Source organism: Corvus hawaiiensis, chromosome 7 (assembly GCF_020740725.1).
Source record: "Corvus hawaiiensis isolate bCorHaw1 chromosome 7, bCorHaw1.pri.cur, whole genome shotgun sequence".
Lineage (NCBI taxonomy): Eukaryota > Metazoa > Chordata > Aves > Passeriformes > Corvidae > Corvus > Corvus hawaiiensis.
Window position 1 is genome coordinate 5,655,598 of NC_063219.1, and position 21,075 is coordinate 5,676,672.

Sequence of the window (21,075 nt, forward strand, 5' to 3'; positions counted from 1 at the left end):
GAGACAATCATGGTCTTAGCAGTCTATAGATAATAAGAGGGAAATCTCTTTATTTAAAGTTTCTAATGTTACTAATCTCCTGGTAAATCCATGCCTATGAAGGGTAAGTCAAGCTTTTTCTTAAACACAGTGGTTTTTTGTCAGTGGGAGGTTTGGATGACCATAAGCATTATTCTTCTTCTATTTGTAACTCTATGGGGGCATGATCCCAGAGTCACTGCAATTAGCAGAAAGAAAGAGAGAAGGAAAGGAGGAAAAACAGTAGAGAATTATGCTATTGACCCAAGCAGTTGTCTGAGCTGGTCCTGCTGGCCTAAACTGGCACAGGCACTGTGTTGTGGGTCATCTGCATGAAAGCAGGTTGCACAGAGCTCAGCCATGGCTGATGTCATTCTGATTGTTCTGTGTGTACCAGCTCAGCCCTCTTCTTGTACCTCTTTGCACCATGTCTCATCCTCTGGTATGATATGCCCATGGTCTTCTGAGTATATAGGGTCGAGCTTTGCTCATGTTTTGCCTGTGTGGTGTACAACCCATGGAAGTTGGTGGGAGTCAGTTCTGTATGTGTGCAGGAGCAGGAAGGGGTTGACATGGAAGCTCCAGGCAGTCAGTGGGTACAGATTTGCAGGTGGGATAAATCAAGGTAGTTCTCTTGACCTCAATGAAATTACCTGTGATAGATGCTCCTTAGAATTCTTCCCCAAAATATGACTGACAGTGATCTAAAAAAATCTCCTTTAGGATCTTGCTGAGTGGGGGTTATCACACTCTCCACGTCTCATGTTCTAAGTTCCAGCAAATACGCTTATATTTTTTTGCATGGCTGAGAGCCTCTAGTGTCACTGGAAGATGTTTGTGCCTCCCCCAGCCTAGGGGGTATAATCTCCCCATGCAGCCTGTGTGATTCAGATAAGACATCTCCATCTTTTAGGGTATCCCCTGCTGCTGGTGCATGGATTTGTTCCCTCCTCTGGTGGAACTCTTTATCATCTGTGATGCTTAACTCATGACAGGTGAAAATGCAGCTGCAAGTGCACACGTTACACGTAACATTCGAAATGGAGAGACCAACTGTTAATGTTGTGTAAAGATGCAAGTGAAGAACTGGGAGAGCCTGCCTGCTCCACTGAAGCTATATCAAAAGTCTATTTTATCCCCCTTGTTTCAACTCAGTTTACATTTGCTTTTTGAGAAGGTGGGATCCAGGGTTTCTGGCATAGGTCATGTTCATGCCATCTCTCTCTGGCTGATAGATTTTTCCTCATGGAGCTGCTGCTTTTGAAGCCTGAAGGATGCCTGATGCTCCAGTATGGACAGTGTTGTGGAGAGGGTGATTGATCTTTCACAGGGAAATTAATTCTGTTCTCACCTTCAATGAGATACAGTCTCGCTGGTCTCTTAATTACAATAGCAATCGTTTCCCTGCTGTGGAGGAGTATAAATGTATTTTAAGAGAGAGCTTTGTGACATGACTCCTTTTGAGTAAGTGGCTAGTAAGTTGTTCTGATCAGAGGTGTGAAACTCTTTCCCCATTCTTGCCCACCACTGCCTGCAGGCCATTCCTACCATCTGCATCAGTTGTGGCATTTAACACATACACTGCTGGCCAAGCTGCTTGGTGTGATTTATTACTGGCTTTTGTTTCGGCCACGGTCTAATAGTCTGATTTGACTTGGCTGAAGTCTTGGGGTGCAAACTCTGGCTTCTAGTCAGACTAGTCAGGAATGCAGCGTCCATGTCCATTAATCCGAACATAAGACTGTAAATTAAAAAAAAAAAGAAAACAAACAAAAAAACCAAGAACCCTAGAAGATACAGTGCTATCACTTGAGTTTCTAGAAGTATATATATATATAAAAATCAGCATAAATTTATAAAGCTAACAAATTGGTAAGATGAAGGGGAAAGCAGAGTGTTTCATAGCTTTGATTTATCTCATATATCAACAAAAAGCCTTTTTGTCCTGGGTAGCTGTCAGAGTTGCCCTCACATTTAAGATACATGTAATCGTCTGGTTTTCAAATCAAACCTTGTATCATGGTGCAGAACATGTATGTGTGCTTTATCTTCCTTGAATGGAATATTGTATGAAAGTACTGGACAACAACCAAACTGTCAGGTAAACTTTTTCCAGAATAAAGTATTCAGCAAAATATATCTCTCTGGGTATCTCTGCTGCCTCTTACTGCAGAGGGCTGGGGAGCTTGTGAGAATGCTGCAATGCAGCAAGTGTACTACCACTGATTAAAAGTAGATTTTTGGTTTTTGTTTTGTTTTGTTGTTGTTTTTACCCCCTTTCTGCAAGCTTGTGGGTGGCATTTTAATCAAGTTCTCATGGTAACAAACATAATTTAAAAGCATCAAAGCCTACAAAATTAGGCTTTTTTCTGTATGTGCTTGAGGTGGGTGTTCAAGTCATTACAACTGCAGTGATGCTGGTTATTTCAGGGTTTCTGGTGCAGAGATGATAATGGAAGTAAAATGGAAGCAGGTGTTGCTAAATGCAGAAAACATTCATCATCTTTTTACCGGGTTCTATTGTTGCCCTTTCTGTAAAGAGGGTGCAGTTAAAGTAATGTGTAATGTACTCCTTAGGTTGTTATTTCATTTAGATGTATTCCAGCATCACAGTTATGCCGTGTTTGTAATTTCTGGGGGAGGCAGTTTTATTGACTGATGTTTTGATTCATTATTGCAAACATGAGCCCCCATCAAAGCACACATGAAAATGCTTGAGAAACTGTGGAATTCTGTGTGGAGTTATCATGTATTTCTGCATATAGGAAGAAATGCAGAGAAAAACAACAAGAAGGGGTTAAAATGAAATCATGAAGGATCTGATTTGAATGCCTCATCTGTTAATAAATGATCTTGAATACATGACTAAAACATGCTAACTCATGGAAGTCGGTTGTGTCTAGTGCTTCGCCATGTGTGATGTAAATGTGTTCAGTTGTGTTTGATGCTGTATTGCATCCAATAATTTTATAGTGCCGTGTATTTGCAGTCCTGTAAATAGTCAGTGACCAAGGTAATGCAGGTCAGTAATCCTGTGGGGGGTGTTGGAAAATTTAAGATACAGCTCACTCTTAGCTGCTGAGGAAAAAAACTTGATTTACAATGAGAAAATGTACTGGGTGTTTCCAGCTCTGAATGCTGCACTGATCATCCCTAATGTGAGCTCTTTCTGTACCTTTCTGGCTGCAGGAGATTGTTCTGGCATGATAAGGAGAGCTTTGGACAGTGTTCATAAATCTTCCTGTTGTCTTTGGAAATCTTTCACATTAGAGCCTCCTGGGGTTTTGAACAGGTAAATCAGTAGAGAAAGCAGTAAAAGGTCAAGAGCCAAAGAGAATAGAGCCATGTTGAGTTTCATGCTAGGGAACAAAGAGAGCAATGAAATATTAACTATACAGAGAGAACTGATTATACAGTAACTTCCTATCACCTTTGTGTTCATTTAGTATTGATAGAAACCTTCTATTTAAAAGCATGCCTTAGTAGTTCCTTGCTGTGGCTAAGGGAAGAATACCACCTGCATTTCAGAAGCTGCAGGTGGTTATGAGCAATGGTCCTTGGAAGCTGTACAATGAAGTGAAGTGCACTGCATTCTTCAAAGCAGCATATCATTTGAATGGTTGATGTCTGAAACATCAACTCTATTTTTTAAACGGTAAATTTTTTTCACTGATCATGGGCTTTATGTCAGATACAATGAACTGGATATTGTAGTCTTTATTAATCTGATGTTGACAATATGCACTTCACAAGTAAAGCCCTCTAAACTGATTGGAAATTTGAAGAAAATTGAAATGTCTTGAGGACTGCAAAAATTTGCTTCAAGAAAAATCTCCTGACTATTTTTAATATTCACAGAGGAACACTGACAAAGCACCAGAGTAAATCCTCTCTGAAAATCTTTGCCAATTGGCATGCACACAGTAGGGTTTGATCCTAGCAGTGTTTCAGGAAAAGGAGCTTTTAGGATTTCATTATTCTAGTTTCTGCTGCAGCCCCATGCATGTAAAGTGTTTCAAACTGGAAACAGCTAAAAGAACAGCAGCAAAGTCATTCTTTTTATAACATGTAAGTATTCTGTCAAAAAAAAAAAAAAAGTGGTTTTCATAATTTCTTTGGTTTTGACAATGTGTATGTAGAGTACCCCGTGATGGTGGAAAATACTTTGGTATTCTACCCTGTAAGAAGGCCTCCAAATGCCACATCAGCCTAATGAAGTGCAGACATCAGGTGTGGGGTGGGAGAGAACTATGACAATCTGTGAATTGATCAGGAAGTCTCTATCCCTGAACCTGTGTCTTCATCTGCATTTTCATGGCTGTAGAGGTGTTTCAGAGATGAGTGTGAGGCTGGACACGGGCTGCATGCTGAGGCACATCTTTTTGTGTGCCCGGAGAGGGGATAAGAGAAGTGAAATTGAAGAGGGACACATTGGCACAGGTGCAGTTAGTTTGTATTTTACTGAATTTACTGCCTGTTTATTCATGGGTGCATTCTCACAGTTTTGATGGGGATGGTCTTTTGTTTCAGATGGTACCAGTCTAGATGCAGAGAAAGCAATGGTGGTTTATTGCTTCTGATCATTTTTGGAGGTGAGGAGGTCTCTGGGCTTCAGAACAAGGTGTCCTGCTGTTCTGCATGGTGTCCGTTGCACAGGCTGTTAGGAACCTCAATATGACTCTTTGTGCTACAGCCTGGGCACTGTCCAGGACAAACTTTGTGCCAGGGCTCAGGCTGCATAAATTCAGGTCATTTTGCACCTTTGAGACTGGATCTGGGGCAAGTATCTTGCTGCCTGTTACTCAGCACTGGCTTGCTGAGAGATTAGGGGGAGGTCTTGGCATGGTGTGCCCCTTTCAATGGCCGGGACCTGCCTGGGGACGGCAGATAGAATTAGCTCCCTCTCCTTTGCTTATGGTGTCTGGAAGAGGAGAAGAAAGTATGTGCTTTAAAAATCAGAGGAAACCAAAGTTAGAAAACATGGCCAAGAACTTGTGAAGCAGGGAGTGAAGGGCAGAAGAGACAGTTTTGATAAAAGATGTGTGGGGAAAGGTGAGGATGGGAAAGCAGTGAAATAGAGGTAGGTTGTAGAGAGGAGCTGAATGGGAGAGAAGTCTAGGAAGGAAAGCTGGAAGTTAATAAAGGAACGGGAATGAGGAAACTGCTGCTTGGGATGAAACCTGCAGGAGAGGACCTGGAAGTGGACATTGGTGTGGGAAGGGTAACACTTGCAAAGTCTGCAGTGGTGAAAGCTGCAGACTGGACAGTAAACATGGACAGACCCTGGGTGAGGGACTGAAGCCCACGGGGCAATGGCTGGGCACCAGGTGCAGTAGGTACTGGAATAATCTAGACAGAGGGAATGGGAAGAATAAAATAGGTTTCTTGAACTAGGCAGTAGCCTACATATACAGAAGGAGACCCCGTTAGGATTACGCAGTCAACCCTCTTTTCTTTCACAGCTCAACTCCTGAGGTAACTGTGCAACCTTAATGGCATTTCAGATAGCTTTGTATGTATGATAGATGTTGACACACCTAGACAAAGTCCGATTTGTGACAGTTACTTGTTTTGCTCCTTTTGCATTATTGGCAGTTTTTAGTATGCTCTATCAACAAAAGCAGAACAAAACTTTCCATTCCTAAACAAATAAAGTTAAGCACTACCCAGGTGTGTATATTCAAACTGAGTTTTGTTGCTGCTTGATAGACAGTGATTTATTCTGTAAGTTTTATGCCCTGAGCTTTCAGAAATACACTTCTTTTCATTGTGAAGCCCTGCAGAAGTCTGGCAGTAATAATTAGCAAGCCATAAAAATCGACCTGATTTGTGGGAACCACTGAAGAATGCAAGGAGACATTTCTGTTCAAGGAGCTAGGAACAAAAGTGCATGGTTACTGACCCAGTCATGTCAGACCTAAATTCTGAGGGAATCCCAAGTGATAAGTGTTCTGAAGTCTGAATACTGCCTATTCATTCAGCCCTTCTAGCAGAGTGAATGAATCATCTTTTCAACCAGAGACAGTCCCTCTGGGTCAGAACCGAGGTCATTGGTGGGACATGTGTTTCAGACTGCTTGCCCTACATGAAAAAAAAAACATACACGACTTTGCTTACACCATTGGAGCTTTGAGCCTCTCAGCTATAAAACATTTACACATACTATCTCATCAGACCTCTTTGCAATAGGTGGCTCTGGATACATAACCAGGTCTTTCTAGAAGGGCCATTTGTCTTCCTTGTTGCTTATGTTTTGTTCCTCTTCTGCAGCACTCCTACTGCAGAGCACTTTTCTTAGCTGATCTTCCTGGTGATGTCCCCCACCTTATAATTACCTCAGTGTCACTGTAGACACCTCAGTGCTGCCTCTAGATTTTTAACATGAGGTGATCGTGTTGATTCCACAGAACAAGTTGAAAATGGGCACCCCCTTTCTTCATGTAGTGAACCAGCTCTGTGCAAGTAGCAAGATGTGGTCTGCAGAGCCTGTTTTGCTGCATCAGCAGAGGGATATGGAAGAGCACAGATCTGGGATTAATGTTGTGTTTCAGTTAGAAACTTATCAGACCAACAAAGCTGTTCATTTGCAAGAGCCTGCGTGATCAATAGATGCTTTTCATTTGCAGCGCAATAGTCTATGTCATACAGTGTATTTTCATTAGAAGTTGTTAAACATTGTGATGCTCAGAGAGGGGATGTGACATTTCATCACACTTAATGGCCTTTAAAAATGAATGACAAGAAAAAAAATCAATTGAAGTCAATATTAAAATAGCAAACAAAGCCTCTAATCCACGTTAGAGCTACTTATTATTTATGTGGTAAAAACATTGCTTTTCCCAAAAAGGCTCAGATGAGAATCCATGGGGAAAACAATGAAAGGAAAATTCAGAGTTTGCTTTGGAACCTGTTAAAATTCCATCATGCACCACCTGCTGCACAGTGTAATTCCGTACAGTGGGAAGAATCATCGCTGTATTTATTTACCGGGAGCCAGTCACCAGTGAGTTCTGTTTGATGCACTGTAGCACTCTGTGGAGAGAGGATTGTTTGTTTCTTCTGCTTTTCTTCTCCCTGCACACTTGTGTGCATTTTTGTAAATATTTATCCCGTTCCCTTCTTTCTCAGGATGAAGAGTTAGCATGTCTAGTCATTCCTTTCACAGAAACTTCTCCAGATCTTTTATCATCCTGGTTAAGCTCTCTGTACCTTTTCCATGTCTACTTTCTTTCATTTGTGATTAATAATTAATGTTTTCAGGCATCCTAAACGAACATTGGCATTAGTGCTGCTGACAGACTTTGCGAAAAAAAATGTACAGAGAAATTCAAGATGAATCCAGGATCCAGGCTGGATCCTGGGTGCCTTTCAAAAAAGACATCAGAAGCCCTCGAGCACATGTGTGAATATTCTGTGTCCATCAGTGCTCTGCATGACCTATTGTACCTGTTGTACTTTTTATGTCTTGACCTTCTAGTGGAAATCTCTAACTGCAGTCCATGGAAGGACACAAATAGGCTACTTTCCTTGTCCAGAAAGTCACCTTTGGGATACTTTCTGTGTGTAGTACAAAGCATTGGAAAAAGCGTGATGATGTGGATCCTCATAGACATGTAGGCTCCAATGGAAATCACCAGAACTGTGTCACTTTGTAGAGACTGCGTCGGAAAATGCCGATGTTTGGCTTAAGCTCTGTGGAGCTCCTTGTTTCTTCACATGGAGCAGCTCGTGCTGGCCGCTGCTCATACCAGGAGTCTAGACTGGATGGATTGATTGGAGATCAACCTAGATTTCCTCCTTCCCGCTGTCTGTCTGTATTAAAACAACACACGCCATGGCTTGGGGTTTTTCCAGACCTTTTCCTTGGTCAATGTGCTCATCAGTCTCATCCTACCCTTCTTGACATGCTGTTTCTTCATCCAATGCAACTTTCTTACCTTTCTCTACTCACTGCCCCTGGGCTTGTTCAGTACCTCCCACAAACTCATTCACTCTTCATCTTATCCCAGGAGCATGCCGCTGACTTTACATTCATCAGCTCCCTAGCCCTGGGTGGCAAGAAAAGGGGTGGCAGCAGAACAAGGTTAAACTCAGAAAGAATCAGGTAGTTGCACGCACCTACGAGAGCTTAGGGAGGAAATGAGTCTCTGGAAGAGGTCTTTGCTATGACAGCAAATCCTGCAATTAAGATTTCAGAAAGGCTGACTCAGTGACTTGGTTCCTGCTCATGCTTTAGATATCTTAATTTTCTAAGTTCAAAAACCCAAGGAGTTAAAAATTAAACTAATATCACTGTAGTTAAGGTACAGGCTGGGGCATATATACTCTTCTTTCACTTCCAGTGCACATTCCAAGAGCTTAATTGAAGCACTTTTGAAGGAAAAACTTCCTCTGAAAGCAAGAGCTGCAAAATCAGCTCCTGTGGCTCCAAGTTCCTTCAGTACTGTCTCTGTCCTCCCTGGCCTCTTGTTTCTCTGCCTGAACAGGCTAGACAGTGACTGCCTGCTTTATGTTCTTTTGTAGGTTGATTGAGTAAGAATTTGGCAAGGTAAACCTACCACATGATAAAACTATATCCCAAATATTGTGATTTTACTGTCTATAGCATTTAGAGCACAGAAGATTAGATTTAGAACACAGAAGATGTGTATTCTCATTTTGAGATAGGGAGAGATTATTTTATTTGCCAGGGTATACAGTCATGTGTCATACAAGTGGGTGGCTGAGTGTGGACAGCATCTTTTTAAGTCATACAAGTATAAGGGTGTATTTAATTTAAAAGAAGTCATTTATTTGTAACATCATTAGTTAGAGAATAGTATGAAGGGATGAAATAATCCTACCACTTCTGACCAAGGTTTTGCAGTACAACAGGTATTCCCTAGGAAAGAAAATTCTAGCACTAGCTAATCCATGCTAAGTTTGCTGTAAATATAGAAACAAGCTGAATTTGTGAATAACCTCTTTCCCGATCAGTTTTCCAATGCTTTGTCTCTTTATTTCTATTTATTTATTTACAGTTTGAAGCTTTGGGCCACAGCTAAAAGCTTTGACTCCTGTTGGTTATAATGGGTTCCTGGGCCCTCTAAGGTTTCCTGACCATGAAACTGAGAATCAAAGCCACTTAAGTGAGTCTGGGTATAGGGACCTGGGCACCAACTTTCTTCTGCCTGATGCTCTTTTTCAGCATGAATAAACAATGTCTCTGGTGGACAATGCAATGCTTTTACTTTACTGTGTGCTTGGCGTGATTGTCTAGTGTGTCTGAATGTTAGGAAGTGAAGCTCAAAACACAGCAAAAGAATAATCTGCTGCCATTGACTTGGGGAGGAAACCTCTTTCACATGAGCAAGAATTTTTACCCAAAAAAGCTGGAGCAGCACATGGCCTTGAAGATCCTTTCCTGTTATCACCTTCATACTTCATTTTAGCATCATCATCTTTATGCTGCTTGTTCAGTTATAGAACAATTGACCATATTCCTCTAATTCAGCATATGGAAGAACAGAATTAAGTTAGGATGGCAGCTGGATCAGAAACTCCACCCCTGGATCCCCTTTTGGGTTCTTGGCTTTGGAGAGGGTGAAGATAGCTGTGTTTCAGAATTCTACTGTAGGCCGGTTCTCCTGCATGTATTTAGAGGGAAAAATCTGCAGAAATTAGCCCAGAACATATGTTTTACCCTTTGTAGTAGCTGACATGATGACATTCCCAAAGACAGCATCTGGGTTTTTTCAAAGATCATGTTGTAGCAGGGGTAGAATTAGTTCTCAAAGGTAGGTAAGACCTTTGAAAAATCAAAATATGCAGACACATTTACAGACGCAGCATTTATTTTTTTTTTTATGATTAAAAGCTCACTGAATAAACTCAAGATCATGTGTAAATATGTCATGCTTGATGAGATCTTGGTGAAACCAGAAGAAATAAGGGTTGTGTCAGTAAGTTATGTATGCAGAGAAGGCAAAGACATACCAGTGTAGTTAAAGTGCTTATTATGGATAAATGAGATTTTGTTCGTGTGTTTTTGCTTAGCAGACAAGTTTGTAGCACGTCTGCTGAATGGTCCAGTTTGCCTCACCTGCATGAAGAGCAGCTCCCTTGCAGCTTGCAAGAACAAAGACCTGTCCTATGTGGAGAATAAGCAAGTAATATATTAGCATAATTAATTAATTCCTCACTGCCTAATGTGAGCTGTCATCCATCCTGGAATCTCTTGAGACAAGATATGCAACATCAAATCAATGTGTCTTAGCAAGGTCAGTGGGGAAAACAAACCCTTAAGATTTTCACTCCAGCCTTTTTGTGGGTTACCTTTACCAGCCCCTGTCCAAATACAAGTGCTGATCAACTGTAACTTGAGGGCAAAGGAAGCACATAGCTATGTGGCCTGCTTGCAGGATCTGTGGCAAATACCCAGTTTGGCTGACACTTCTTCAAAAAACAGGTTTGAAAATGTGAGGCTGAGAATTAGAAGATTGTAATGTGTATTATATGCTGTAGTTACTTTCTGTACCTGTGCAATAAATAAGAAGACGATGACCTTGTCTCAGCTGTTTATAAGCACTGAAGGTTATAATGGAAAAGGCAGTGGGGAGGGGAAGCCAAGCATTCAATGTTCATTTTTATTAGCCAGCCAAGGTTTTAGCTGGCCAAACTTGTGGAATGTGGGCAGCATTGACAGTGCTTTTAGTATCATGTCTTTGTGAGTATTTCTAGTAGTTCTACCTTGTTTTCCCTAGCCTGCAATGGCTATTGTATACTTCTTCCCTGACTGATGAAGAATTTTCCTCCTTAGGTAGTATTTTGAGTACTCTTGTCTTATATAGCCCATCCTCCAACTCAGCTGTGGTGTTGTCATGGGTCTTCAATTGCCTTCTTACTGAGGTTTGAAGTGACTGTGGTAAGAGGGAAATACAAAAAAAAAATTTTCTTCTTTTGGATTTCCTGGGTGCAATCTGAATCATCTTTTGCCTTCAAAATCACCTCCATAAACTAAAGCTTTCCTCTGTTCCTCTTAGCTTTTTGAAGAATTGTTTGTAATAAATGGGGCAAATCTTTTATAATTACTTTGGGAGGAAAAACAGACTGTAAAAGTACAAATAAGGACTGAGTTGTTGAGTGTTTATTTCATTAAGCCTTCATTATAGAGCTGAAAATCTCTAAGTGTACTGTGAAGAAAGGTTTAATTTCCAGTTAGATTATTGCAGTGTTTTAAAGAACAAGGGGGTTAGAAGACAAAAGCTGTGCAGAGGGGTGACAAAGTATTTCAGTTGGGAAAGCGATCCTCTGTTTGGTGTGTGCACTCTGAGCAATCGTATGTAGCAAACCAGTGAACTGAATTCCCTCTGAAAAGCCTTAAGAGGGCTTTGAATGTTTCTCTGTCTGATCATACCCCAAATGACTTCATCTGACACAGCCCTTGGAGCTAGTGCTGTTTGTTTATGGTGGGTTTTAATGTGCCTTCTGCACTGGGGGTGAAAAGGCTGATGTAGTAGTTGACTACATATGTTGGTGAATCTTTTTCTCTGCCAGAACTGAAGTCAGAGCCTTGGCACAGGTTGTTTAGATGGCTGCTGGCTAAGGGCTGCAGAGCCTCCTGTTTCAGACAAGCCTGCCAACTGCAATGCCTTCTCTGAAGTGCATGGTGCCCATTTGAAATTGTGCTTGGTGGAAAAATCAATGTAGCATGTCTGGCTTTGAGATGCTCCCCTGAGAGGAACCCTGTCCTTGTTCAGGCGTTGTTTCAATGAGTCTCGTGGAAAAAAAAAAGCTGAGAAATTTGGGAGCTGCCAGGAAGCTTCCTGGCTTCCCAGAAGCACTCCTTCCATCCTTTAGTCCCTCCAGCTCCCTTAAGGCAGGAGAGATCTCAGGTAGGATTGAGCAGAAACTGCCTTCTCTGTTTCCTGATCAGAAGACAAGGCTGTCTTTGTGCCTCATCTTAAGATGTGCAGAACTGTACGCACTTTAATCCAGGGACACTTACGTTTCTTTGTGTTGGCACCTGCACTAACTGCTATGGCTTCTTTGGCGCTTTTCCCATCCTTACTGCGGACCAAATTTATTGGTAATAAGTTATTGCTGTATTTCATGTTTCAGGTGTCACTTGTCAGTTGTCATGGTGCTGTTGTTATGGTTACCATCTCCTTCACCAGCTAAAATGCCTTTCCTGTATCCTGCAGGAAGCAATTGTGATAGGAATGTGGGGGTTTGTTGGAAAGGGTTGGTGTTAAAGCAAGAAGGTGTGTACAGAAATTCTTTTTGTCTAGAAGTGAGCTCTATGGTAGATTTTTTATTGGGGTTTTTTTCAGTCACAAGCTGCTAGTACCATGATGTCACCATTTCAAGAGAGAGGGGCACTCAGTTTTACATTTCTGGAATTTGAGCAAGTTGATATATGGTCCCTGAGCACAGGAGTGAGGGCAGCCCTCCAAGCTGGGCGAGAATGTCTCAGAGGGGAGCATCCAAGAGGAGTCAGCTCAAGTGCTTTTTGACAGCCCAGAGAAATGAACACCTTCCCAAGGGAGTAAAGAGTAACAAGTGAATGGCTCATTCTTGTACCTGTGCCTGTGTTCTGCATTGGGACAGACGTGCTTCCTACCAGTGGAAATGGAACATGCTGCATCTCATCCCTCCTGTACAGCACCTGGGTGCACCACCTGGCCGAGCAGAGTTTGAAACTCGGCACAGAGCAGGGCTTGGTCAGATAAACATTTCCCCAAGTGAAAGCATTCCGCTTTCTTTAGGAGCTGGACAATTTCTGCAGCGGGATGACCCCCCCTTCCCACCTGCCCGGCTCCACTGGTGTCCAGCTCAACTGCTGGGAGCTCTGAAAGGGGTTTAAATCTCTGCTGTCCCGGGCCTGGACACTGTGCAGGAACTTGTCTCTGCTGTGCCAGTGCTGCAGGTCTGATCCACTGCTTTTGAGGCTGCAGCCATCCCTCGTTCTTGGCTCTGGCAGGCATGCAGACTATGGTTCATTTTCTTCATCTTCCCACAGTAAGCCTCTTTTGTTCAGCCTCTGGTCCAGGCGCCATCCATTATTTTTCATTTGTTTCGTAATCCAAGGTACAATCAAAAGGGTTGTCTACAAAGAATATGTGCCTATTGACTAACTGCAGTGTGGAAATGGAAAAGCCTTTACAACCCATGAAATGCTAGTACAAGTGCAAGGAAATGAACACTGCCTGCATTTTTAAGGGATGCAAGGTGTTGCTTAAGGGAATGGTCTTGCTCCTATTGTCAAGAAAGAGGGATCTAGCTGAAAGCTAGTAACTCAAGCAGTGGACAAGGAAGAAATAAGTTGTATTTGTTATAAAATACCAGAGAAATTTGTTCATCGTTTATTAGGCTAGCGAGGTAAAGTGGCTCCCATGGAGAGAATGTATAATTCTCTCAAATAATATTCCATATTGCTGCAATTACAGCACTTAGACATTTAGCATCAAGTGTAACTTTGATTAATCGTTTTGTGGCTTCTGGACCATGACTGTGTTTAGGAAGCTGACGTGGTCCCCATTAGACACCATGAGACTCTCCCTATCCTTGCTGTGTTCTGTCATTCTGTTTGAGCAATGTGAAACACACCACTCACATCTGAAAATAATCACATTAATTTGAGAGATGTTAGCTGAAATGCAGGAGTGAAATGGCATCCAAAATTTGCCTTCTTGTTTTGTGAATGTGTGGAGAGTCCACGAAGAAGACAACAGCATTGGTAGGGTTTGTGTACTGCATACCACAGCCTGAGCTTTTGAAGGTGGCAGGAGGTTATTGGAACTTGTCCATCTAAATTTCCCACTAAATTGCCTCTTGTTTCTATTCCGGCCTCCTGATACCTACCTGCTTTCCTTGGTTCTTCTAGATGTAAGCTGTTAATAAGTTAAATTTACTGGTGAATTCCATTGGGACCTTTTAAATCACTGTGCCTAGTATTTAATATTCAGATCCATCATCCCCATTGGACAGCTGGTGCATGGTCATGAAATTTCTATTGTTGTGTTATTTACCAGTGTAAGTTCAATCGCACCCTATTTATGTATAGTGTAACTCATTTTGAAGATATCTTAATTTCTTGTTTAATTCTTGGTGCCCTTCTTTCTGCAAAAAATTACAAACATGTCACCTCATTAATTTCTTTTCTCTGAAAGAAATTCTCCGAATCTCTTAAATTTCTTTAGAAAATCTCTTCTAGGCAGTCTTGTTGAGGAGTTTTGGAAGCCGTGGACACCTGAGGTCATTAGCCACATCTGTGCACCCTAGCCTGCATCTGCGGAGTAATCCCCTCCCTCTCCTGGCTCTGGACTTGGACACAGCTGGGACTCAGGGCAACTGAGTCAGTGCTCTGGTGCGTCTGAGCTAAATTGCCCTCTGGGAAACAGAATTTGGTGCTGGAGCCATACAGCGGGCATACCTCCCCTCTCTTTCTCACTGTGCTCAGGATCTGGCCATACCCCCAGTTTGTTTTTCTTTTTTGAGGAGTGTGTTGTCTCTCCCTTAAGGAACGTCCAGTGATAATTTTTGCTTGAGCTAGAATTGTAGCTCTTCCTCCGTGTATCCAGGTGGCTGTTTCTCTTAGCTGATGAATTAGCTTCCCTGAAACTAAATACCGTAATTTCACTCTGAGTGAGCTCATGGATACAAGAGCAGGTAAAAACATGGCTTGAAGCAGGAAGGCAGGCTATTTGCAAAAGTCTTCAGTATTGTCTTATTCTGTTGTCTTAAAAAGTAAGACATTTGTAGAAAATTCACCCATTTATATGCAAAGGCAGTGTTAATATAACACTAAGATGATTCTGGACAGCTAGCACGACAGGAAATGTAACTCAGCATTATCTTGGGTTTTGCATATCATGGCCTCATGCTGTATGACTGTGGGTGATTTGCTGTGCACGGAGTTCAAAGCATTCGGGCTTGGTTCAACCCAGCCATGGCAGTGGGAGCCGATGTCACATGAAAGAGCTTATGGATTAATAAATATGTGGAGAAATAATAAATATGTGTAGAGTGCCTGCAAAAGGAGGAGGTAACTGCAGCATCAGACTAACACAGTTCTGTGCTCTGTGCCCTCGATCAGAGAGTCCAGCTGCGTTGCTTCTGTGCATCGCAGAAGTGACCTCGGCATCAAGAAAGGCACTGGCTGGGCGCGCTCGCTGGCTTCTTTGCAGAGGAGACACGGCAGGAGCCGATGATCTAAGCTCACGTTAGTTCGGAGATAAAGGAAGACAGAGGGGGTTCTGGTAAGGCTTCTAACAGGTTTATTGTCAGAAGTTTAGCAACCAGAACACGGCAATGATCATAATGGCACCCGGAGGCTTTTCCCTCAGTTTTATAGGGGGTTTGAAAACCACGGGGAAAGGGGAAAACAGCCAATGAGTTACAAGCCACGGGGAGGATACAATGTAACGAGAACCACTGGGGGAGGAAACCGAGAGGCGGGAGGTACTACAAAGAACCAGTGAACAACTGAGTAACCGAGAATTTTCCCGAACAGGGAAAGGCAGTTTGGACCCGGGCGCAGCCCAGGGGGGATGCGGCTTAAGCTTCTGAGCTGCCCATTGACCCACCCTCCGAGTCTGTGTCTTGGGGAAACTCGATCCACGGGAGGACTTGGGATTGATTGGCATCTTGCCGCCCCAGCCCCGCAGTGGTCTTGGTCATAGCAACATCAGACCGCATATCCCCCAGGAGATTTGTCCCTCTGTGTTTAATTCTAAGTATTTTCTGTCTCTCTACAGTTCCCAAATGGCTGAAAAAGCTGGGAGGCCTCATTTTTATCATCATTTCTCCTTCAGGTTATTAGTTCAGAAGACAAGATGTCCAGTTCAGATCCCTAATTCTGTCCCCTCAGTGCACTGCCTGAGTTACAAGGACATGAATTTAACGTCTGTGAAGTATCTCTTCACTGCTGCATCACTGCTGCTGCCAGTGAGGCATGATCTCATCGAACAAGCAATGGCTTCAGCAGCATCCTCCATGTCACTCTGGACAATGAAAGCCTTTTTGGGAGGGCTGTGCATGGCCCACAGGCGTGGGTCAGTATCACTGATGTGGTCTGTGGTGCTCAGCAGCACCTACTTGATCCCGCTGGAAGGAGGGGACATTGCCCACACCAGTCCTATAAAGTGATTTGCATGGGTGACTTTGATCAGACTTCAGGATGAGGAGGAGTGTTACTACAGTCCTGTGCTATGTAGCTAACACAGCCTACCCCGTAGCTTTGTAGGCATGGTGTAGGCCAGAATGGCTTTGGAGTAAGGGGCTGTGCTGGCAGATTGGTGCAGCCAAGGCTGGTACTGTCTCGTGAGCTCCACTTGCTCTTTCTGCTTTGGTCAAGCACCTGCCTTGGTCACCCCCTCACTACCACTAACCTTAGACAAAGAGTGAGAACATGCTGCAAGATTGCTGCTGTGTATTCCCTGATAAAGCAGGTCTGTTGTAATGGTTAGCAAAGAAAGGCTCATAAAGATCCAGATCAATTTTAACTAAAGCAACATGACATTTTAGAGGACTGGCTGTGCCTTCTTAGCTGTTTTTTTTTTTTAAGCCTTCATTGCAGCATATGCAAAGAATAAGAAACTCATGGTAAAAAGAGGAATTTTTTGCTTCCCTGAAGTACAGTGTTTCCCTAGGTTGTCTAAACTATTCCAGGTTTCTTCTTGTTACATAGCTATCACTACTGAAATTCTGCTGTATTATCTGGCCACTCTTGGTATTTCTGTGTCAATATTTGCATTACCTGATTCATTTAATTCCATTATATGCTAATTAAATGACAGAAAAACAACTCACTTGATGGTGCAGAGCACACCAGTGTATTCTGGATTTTAACCCAAGCTGTGGATGAATCACAGCACACAGCAGATAGTCATTGCTAAATTTCTGAGTACAAAGATGTATTGTGTGACTCACTCACTGTGTCTCTCCTACCATTATAAACTCTGAGAGCACTTGATGAATAACAGAGAGGCAAGAATGAATTCATCCATGCTTTACTCTGTAACCATCTTTTATAAATACTGAGACAAATTCTGCCTCCAGATACACGCAGCTCGCATTGAAGTCTGCCCACTATATTTATTTTTAAAGATAAAAGCACTTCTGTTATTTTCACTGGGGACTTCTGTGACACAGTCCATTGTGAGGATGTGAATATCCTTCCTCAAGAGCTTCAAGTGAAGCAGGGAGTGTCTGCCTGGAACTAGGAAGGACACTTCAGGGATAATAGCTACCAAATTGCAGTGGTGGAATATAACCATTATTTGTCCCAGTGATTTTCAGAGCCACATTCCCTACACCTGGCTCTTTCATAGCCCTTCCCTGTCCTGCTGTGTCTCTGGGCTCCTCTCATGGGTGTCCCAGGGGCTGAACTGGTGAAGCTGGTGGGCAGGTTCTTGCTGCTCCTGGGTGTCACTCTCAGCTTGAAAGCACACTGGGTTGGTGAGGAAAGCCTTGAGTTAGGGCTTGGGCTTTTTCTTTGGTTGTTTTTTGTGGGGTTTTTGTGGTTTTTTCCTGAGCTTCCCCAAAGGACATAAATGAGAATTGTCTCCCTTTTTTTCCCAGAACAGGATTTTTTCTGTCCTCAGATCCCAAATGTTGGTGGCTTTGGGTGTGTGCTGCTCATTCCTGTAAAAAGGGAGACATTTGTCCAGTGGCCTCACGTTTTGGAAAGCCTCTGATCAGAAAACGTACTCTAGTATCATGCAGTAAACAGATCTAGAGGCAGAGGTATATTTTTTTTGTTTGTAGGAGGGGGTGTTTGCCCAGCTTGAGCTGTTCTTTGTAATGACACCATCAGCTCTCCTGGTATGATGTGAGATGGCTGCTTTAAAGCTTTGTCTGGACATGCAGAATGTCTCCCTGTTGAGTCTCCCATCAGGGTAAAGGAGGTGGGGAAAGAAAAGGGATATGGAGTGTGTTTACTCCTTTCTTACTTGTGGTTGACTGAGGCATGTGATACTGCTCAGCCCATCATTGTCATTACAGCTCAAAGGAAAACCTGGACTGCAAGTTTCACCTGCTCCTTCAGTCTTTATGCAGTTAGTTACCTCCAGGGAATTATGCTGGATCGGGGGAAGAGTGGGTAGAGCACTTCCTAAAGCAACATGATTTCACCATGAGGCAAAAGAGTTTTTAGTCCTTTTTGGTATGGAACTCCAGTTTGAGTCATGTATTGTGAATGAAACCTAATTTTGTGATTCACCATGATTTTTTAAAAATCTGAAGTAGCTCTGAAATCCATTATTATTAAATTATAATATCAGATCAGAAAGAGGTCAAATTATCAATTATGAATGATTATCTGGCAAATAACAATAGCCTTTTCTCATGTTTAGAGGTTTTCTTCGAACTGACCTGACAGTATGGAAACCTGTTTCTTTTTATGGTTTGTTTTTTGTTAAATGTCTTGAAAATATGTACTATCCAGTTTGTGCTGCCTTTTCTAGACTGCTCGGCCTCTGTGATATGTGGCTGCTTGACTGCATTCTGCTCACTGCTTTTATTTTTTTTTTCTTCCGGGGAAAAAAAGAGGTGGCAAGTCCTTTTGGAAAAGGCCCACTGGTTTTCACTTTGAAGTAGCTAAATCAGGGCAGGTCACCTTCTCCTCTCCAGAGGCTACCTTATCATCAAAACACGATTATGATTTATTGCCTCCTAGGTTTACATGTTGAGGAGCTACTGCTGCATTTATCTGTGAGGAATAGCCAAGTGCTATGGCTTATGCAGTGGCTTCTTTCCTTGGCTTGGACAAATGAGAGCCAACTAACAGGAGAGAAATATGTGTGAAGTAGCACATAATGATTAGTTTTATTTCTGTACAAATACTGATAGTCAAAAGAGAATGTAAGTGCTTATGTGAGAAACAAACTGTTCCCCATGGACTGTTCTGGACAAAAGGGAATGGGTGTGAATGTTCACAGAACAGCAAGTGAGGGGATTTAACAGCATTTAAGTGAGGGTCAAACAGCATGGGTGTTCAGGAACCCAGTGCAAATTCCCAAATCTGGCTTCTGTCACAACAAGCAGCAGATTGCATGTGCTGGAGAGGCCGCGTCACCTTGTGCTTCTGTGCCTGACAAGCACCCCCTTGGTGCAACTGCAGCAGCAGCTTCACTTGTAGCAGTTGTGGCATTCTTCCTTTATTGCCCTGGGACGGTGTTGTGGCACTGTGATGACAGATTCATTTCTTGTTAATTGGGTTGATATTTTAACTGTAATTAATGAGTTAAAATCAGATTATTGAATGGGCAGCCATCAAGAAAATGGTGCTAATAATTGCAAGGCATGTGAGAGTCAGGGAAGACTTGACCCATAATTTTTACTTCAGGTGGTTTCTTTTGGGTTTAAATCAGTTCACTCACAGCTAAGAAAAACACACTGAGATGCTTCTTTCCTCTGCCAGACCTGAATTTACCAGCAACACTGCTGGTGACGTGCTTGTGCTGACAGTCAGGGACATGGTCACTCATTTGGAACTGATCTCTCCTGCTCATGTCATTACAGGCCAAGTGGTGAAGGCAAGGAGCCATGGCCGAGGATAGGAAAGACGAAGCCAAGGCACCGCACTGGACTTCAGGTCAGCTAACAGAGGCTTCTTCACACCCACATTCACCTGAAATTAAGGATCAGGGTGGCGCAAGTGCCGGACTGGTCAGAAGTGCCAATGGATTTTCGTACCAAGAGGATGAGGAGCTGAGGCTGGGCAGCCATGAGCAGCCAGGGACATATGCTCAGACCAAAGAGAATGGGATCAACGGAGAGTTGTCATCGGGGAACAGGGAGACTGCAGGTAATGCATCTCGATGCCCTGCTGCAGAACACAGGGCTCCGCAGACCTCTGGGTAGTTCTCCAAGGGGAAATGTTAGGTGGAGTCAAGAATGCCCTGGGGCATGGAGGAGCTGACAGGAGGGTGTATGTGCTTTGGAAGGGCTTTAGCTCTTCACTGCAAGAGCTACATCTTCACCCAGGCTTACAACAGGTCATACATACTCAGGATTCTGGGCAGTGCTCTGAGAAGGCTTCAGGAAAGGCATAACCATGCCTTAGTGCATCTTTGTAACTGGGTCAGGGTTACCTGTCAAGGGATGCGACAACAGACTGGTGCAAAGCAGCTGCTCAGGTCCTCTGGGCTATGAGGGAGTAGGAAACTGCCCAACAGTTGTGCATGGATGGCTTGTGCATTTGTGTGTGCAAGAAAGATGGATTCTCCTGTTGTTGCTCACAAGTAACAACACCTTCTTGAAACCATGTACTATTGGCATAAGCAAGGTATTGTTCTTTCTGACTGGGAACACCACAGTTCAGTGTCAGCATTTATTCATTCTTGCCCAGCCATATTTTGCTGGATGCTCTCTGGGATTTTGTCTATTTGTAAACTATGTAAGGTTTTTAGAATTCAGCTTGGTATTTGCACAAAAAAAAAAAGAAGAGTGTGACTGTGTCAAAATGAAATATGCAAGGCAAGTTTCCTGTTTTAGAAGTAAATGCTAATTATCTTTGTGCAGAGTTCCTACTCCAAACCCCAAAAGTGCAGTGCAAGAAGAATTTCTCTTGTATAGACGCAACTGCCCTTGATGCATCTGTTCATGCATGCTAAAGAGATATTTCTAGTAATGTTTTGTTGGCTGTTGACAACATTTGGAGATGCTATCCATAACTTCTCAGCAGCTGGAGAATTTTAAGGATCCTGGACCATAGTCATTTCATAAGCAATTGTGCTGGAAATGGAGATCTCTGCTAAAAGTAAATGTGTTTATATTTTAAGTCTCTTCTTGCAGATTGGCTTTCAAATTTTGGCTAAGGTAAAAGAAATCATGTGTGAGCATTCAGGTGAACACAGTGTGGATGATTGGGGAGATGATAACAAGGTCTTGTCTCTTTGCTGTAACCCAACTTTATGCTATGTTTAGCCAGCAAATAAGCAGGAGGGGTGAGATGCTGTAGTTCTTAGCAGTGAGGAGACTGAGTGCATTTCTCATCTTTGCCACAGATTTGTCGCTCCATGTTGGACAAGTTTCCCCATACATATAGAAAAGCAGGGATAACTTTAAAGGATG

The 21,075-nt window shown here is 42.8% G+C and overlaps 1 protein-coding gene across 50 annotated transcripts in view; it reads left to right on the top strand.

Annotated features, from left to right (window-relative positions):
* The window catches only part of MAP2 (microtubule associated protein 2), a 237,265-nt gene that overhangs the window by 146,444 nt on the left and 69,746 nt on the right, over window positions 1-21,075 (top strand). For 36 of the 50 annotated variants that reach the window (XM_048310160.1, XM_048310170.1, XM_048310156.1 and 33 more), the window contains one exon: window positions 19,522-19,807. The exons of 11 other annotated variants lie outside the window; for them this stretch is intronic. In XM_048310160.1, the coding sequence (XP_048166117.1) occupies window positions 19,546-19,807 (262 nt within the window). In that variant the 5' untranslated portion in view covers window positions 19,522-19,545. Of the gene's footprint in view, window positions 1-14,340; window positions 14,366-19,521; window positions 19,808-21,075 lie in introns of those variants that run through there. 3 more of the 50 variants (XM_048310184.1, XM_048310185.1, XM_048310169.1) reach the window with 2 other exon arrangements.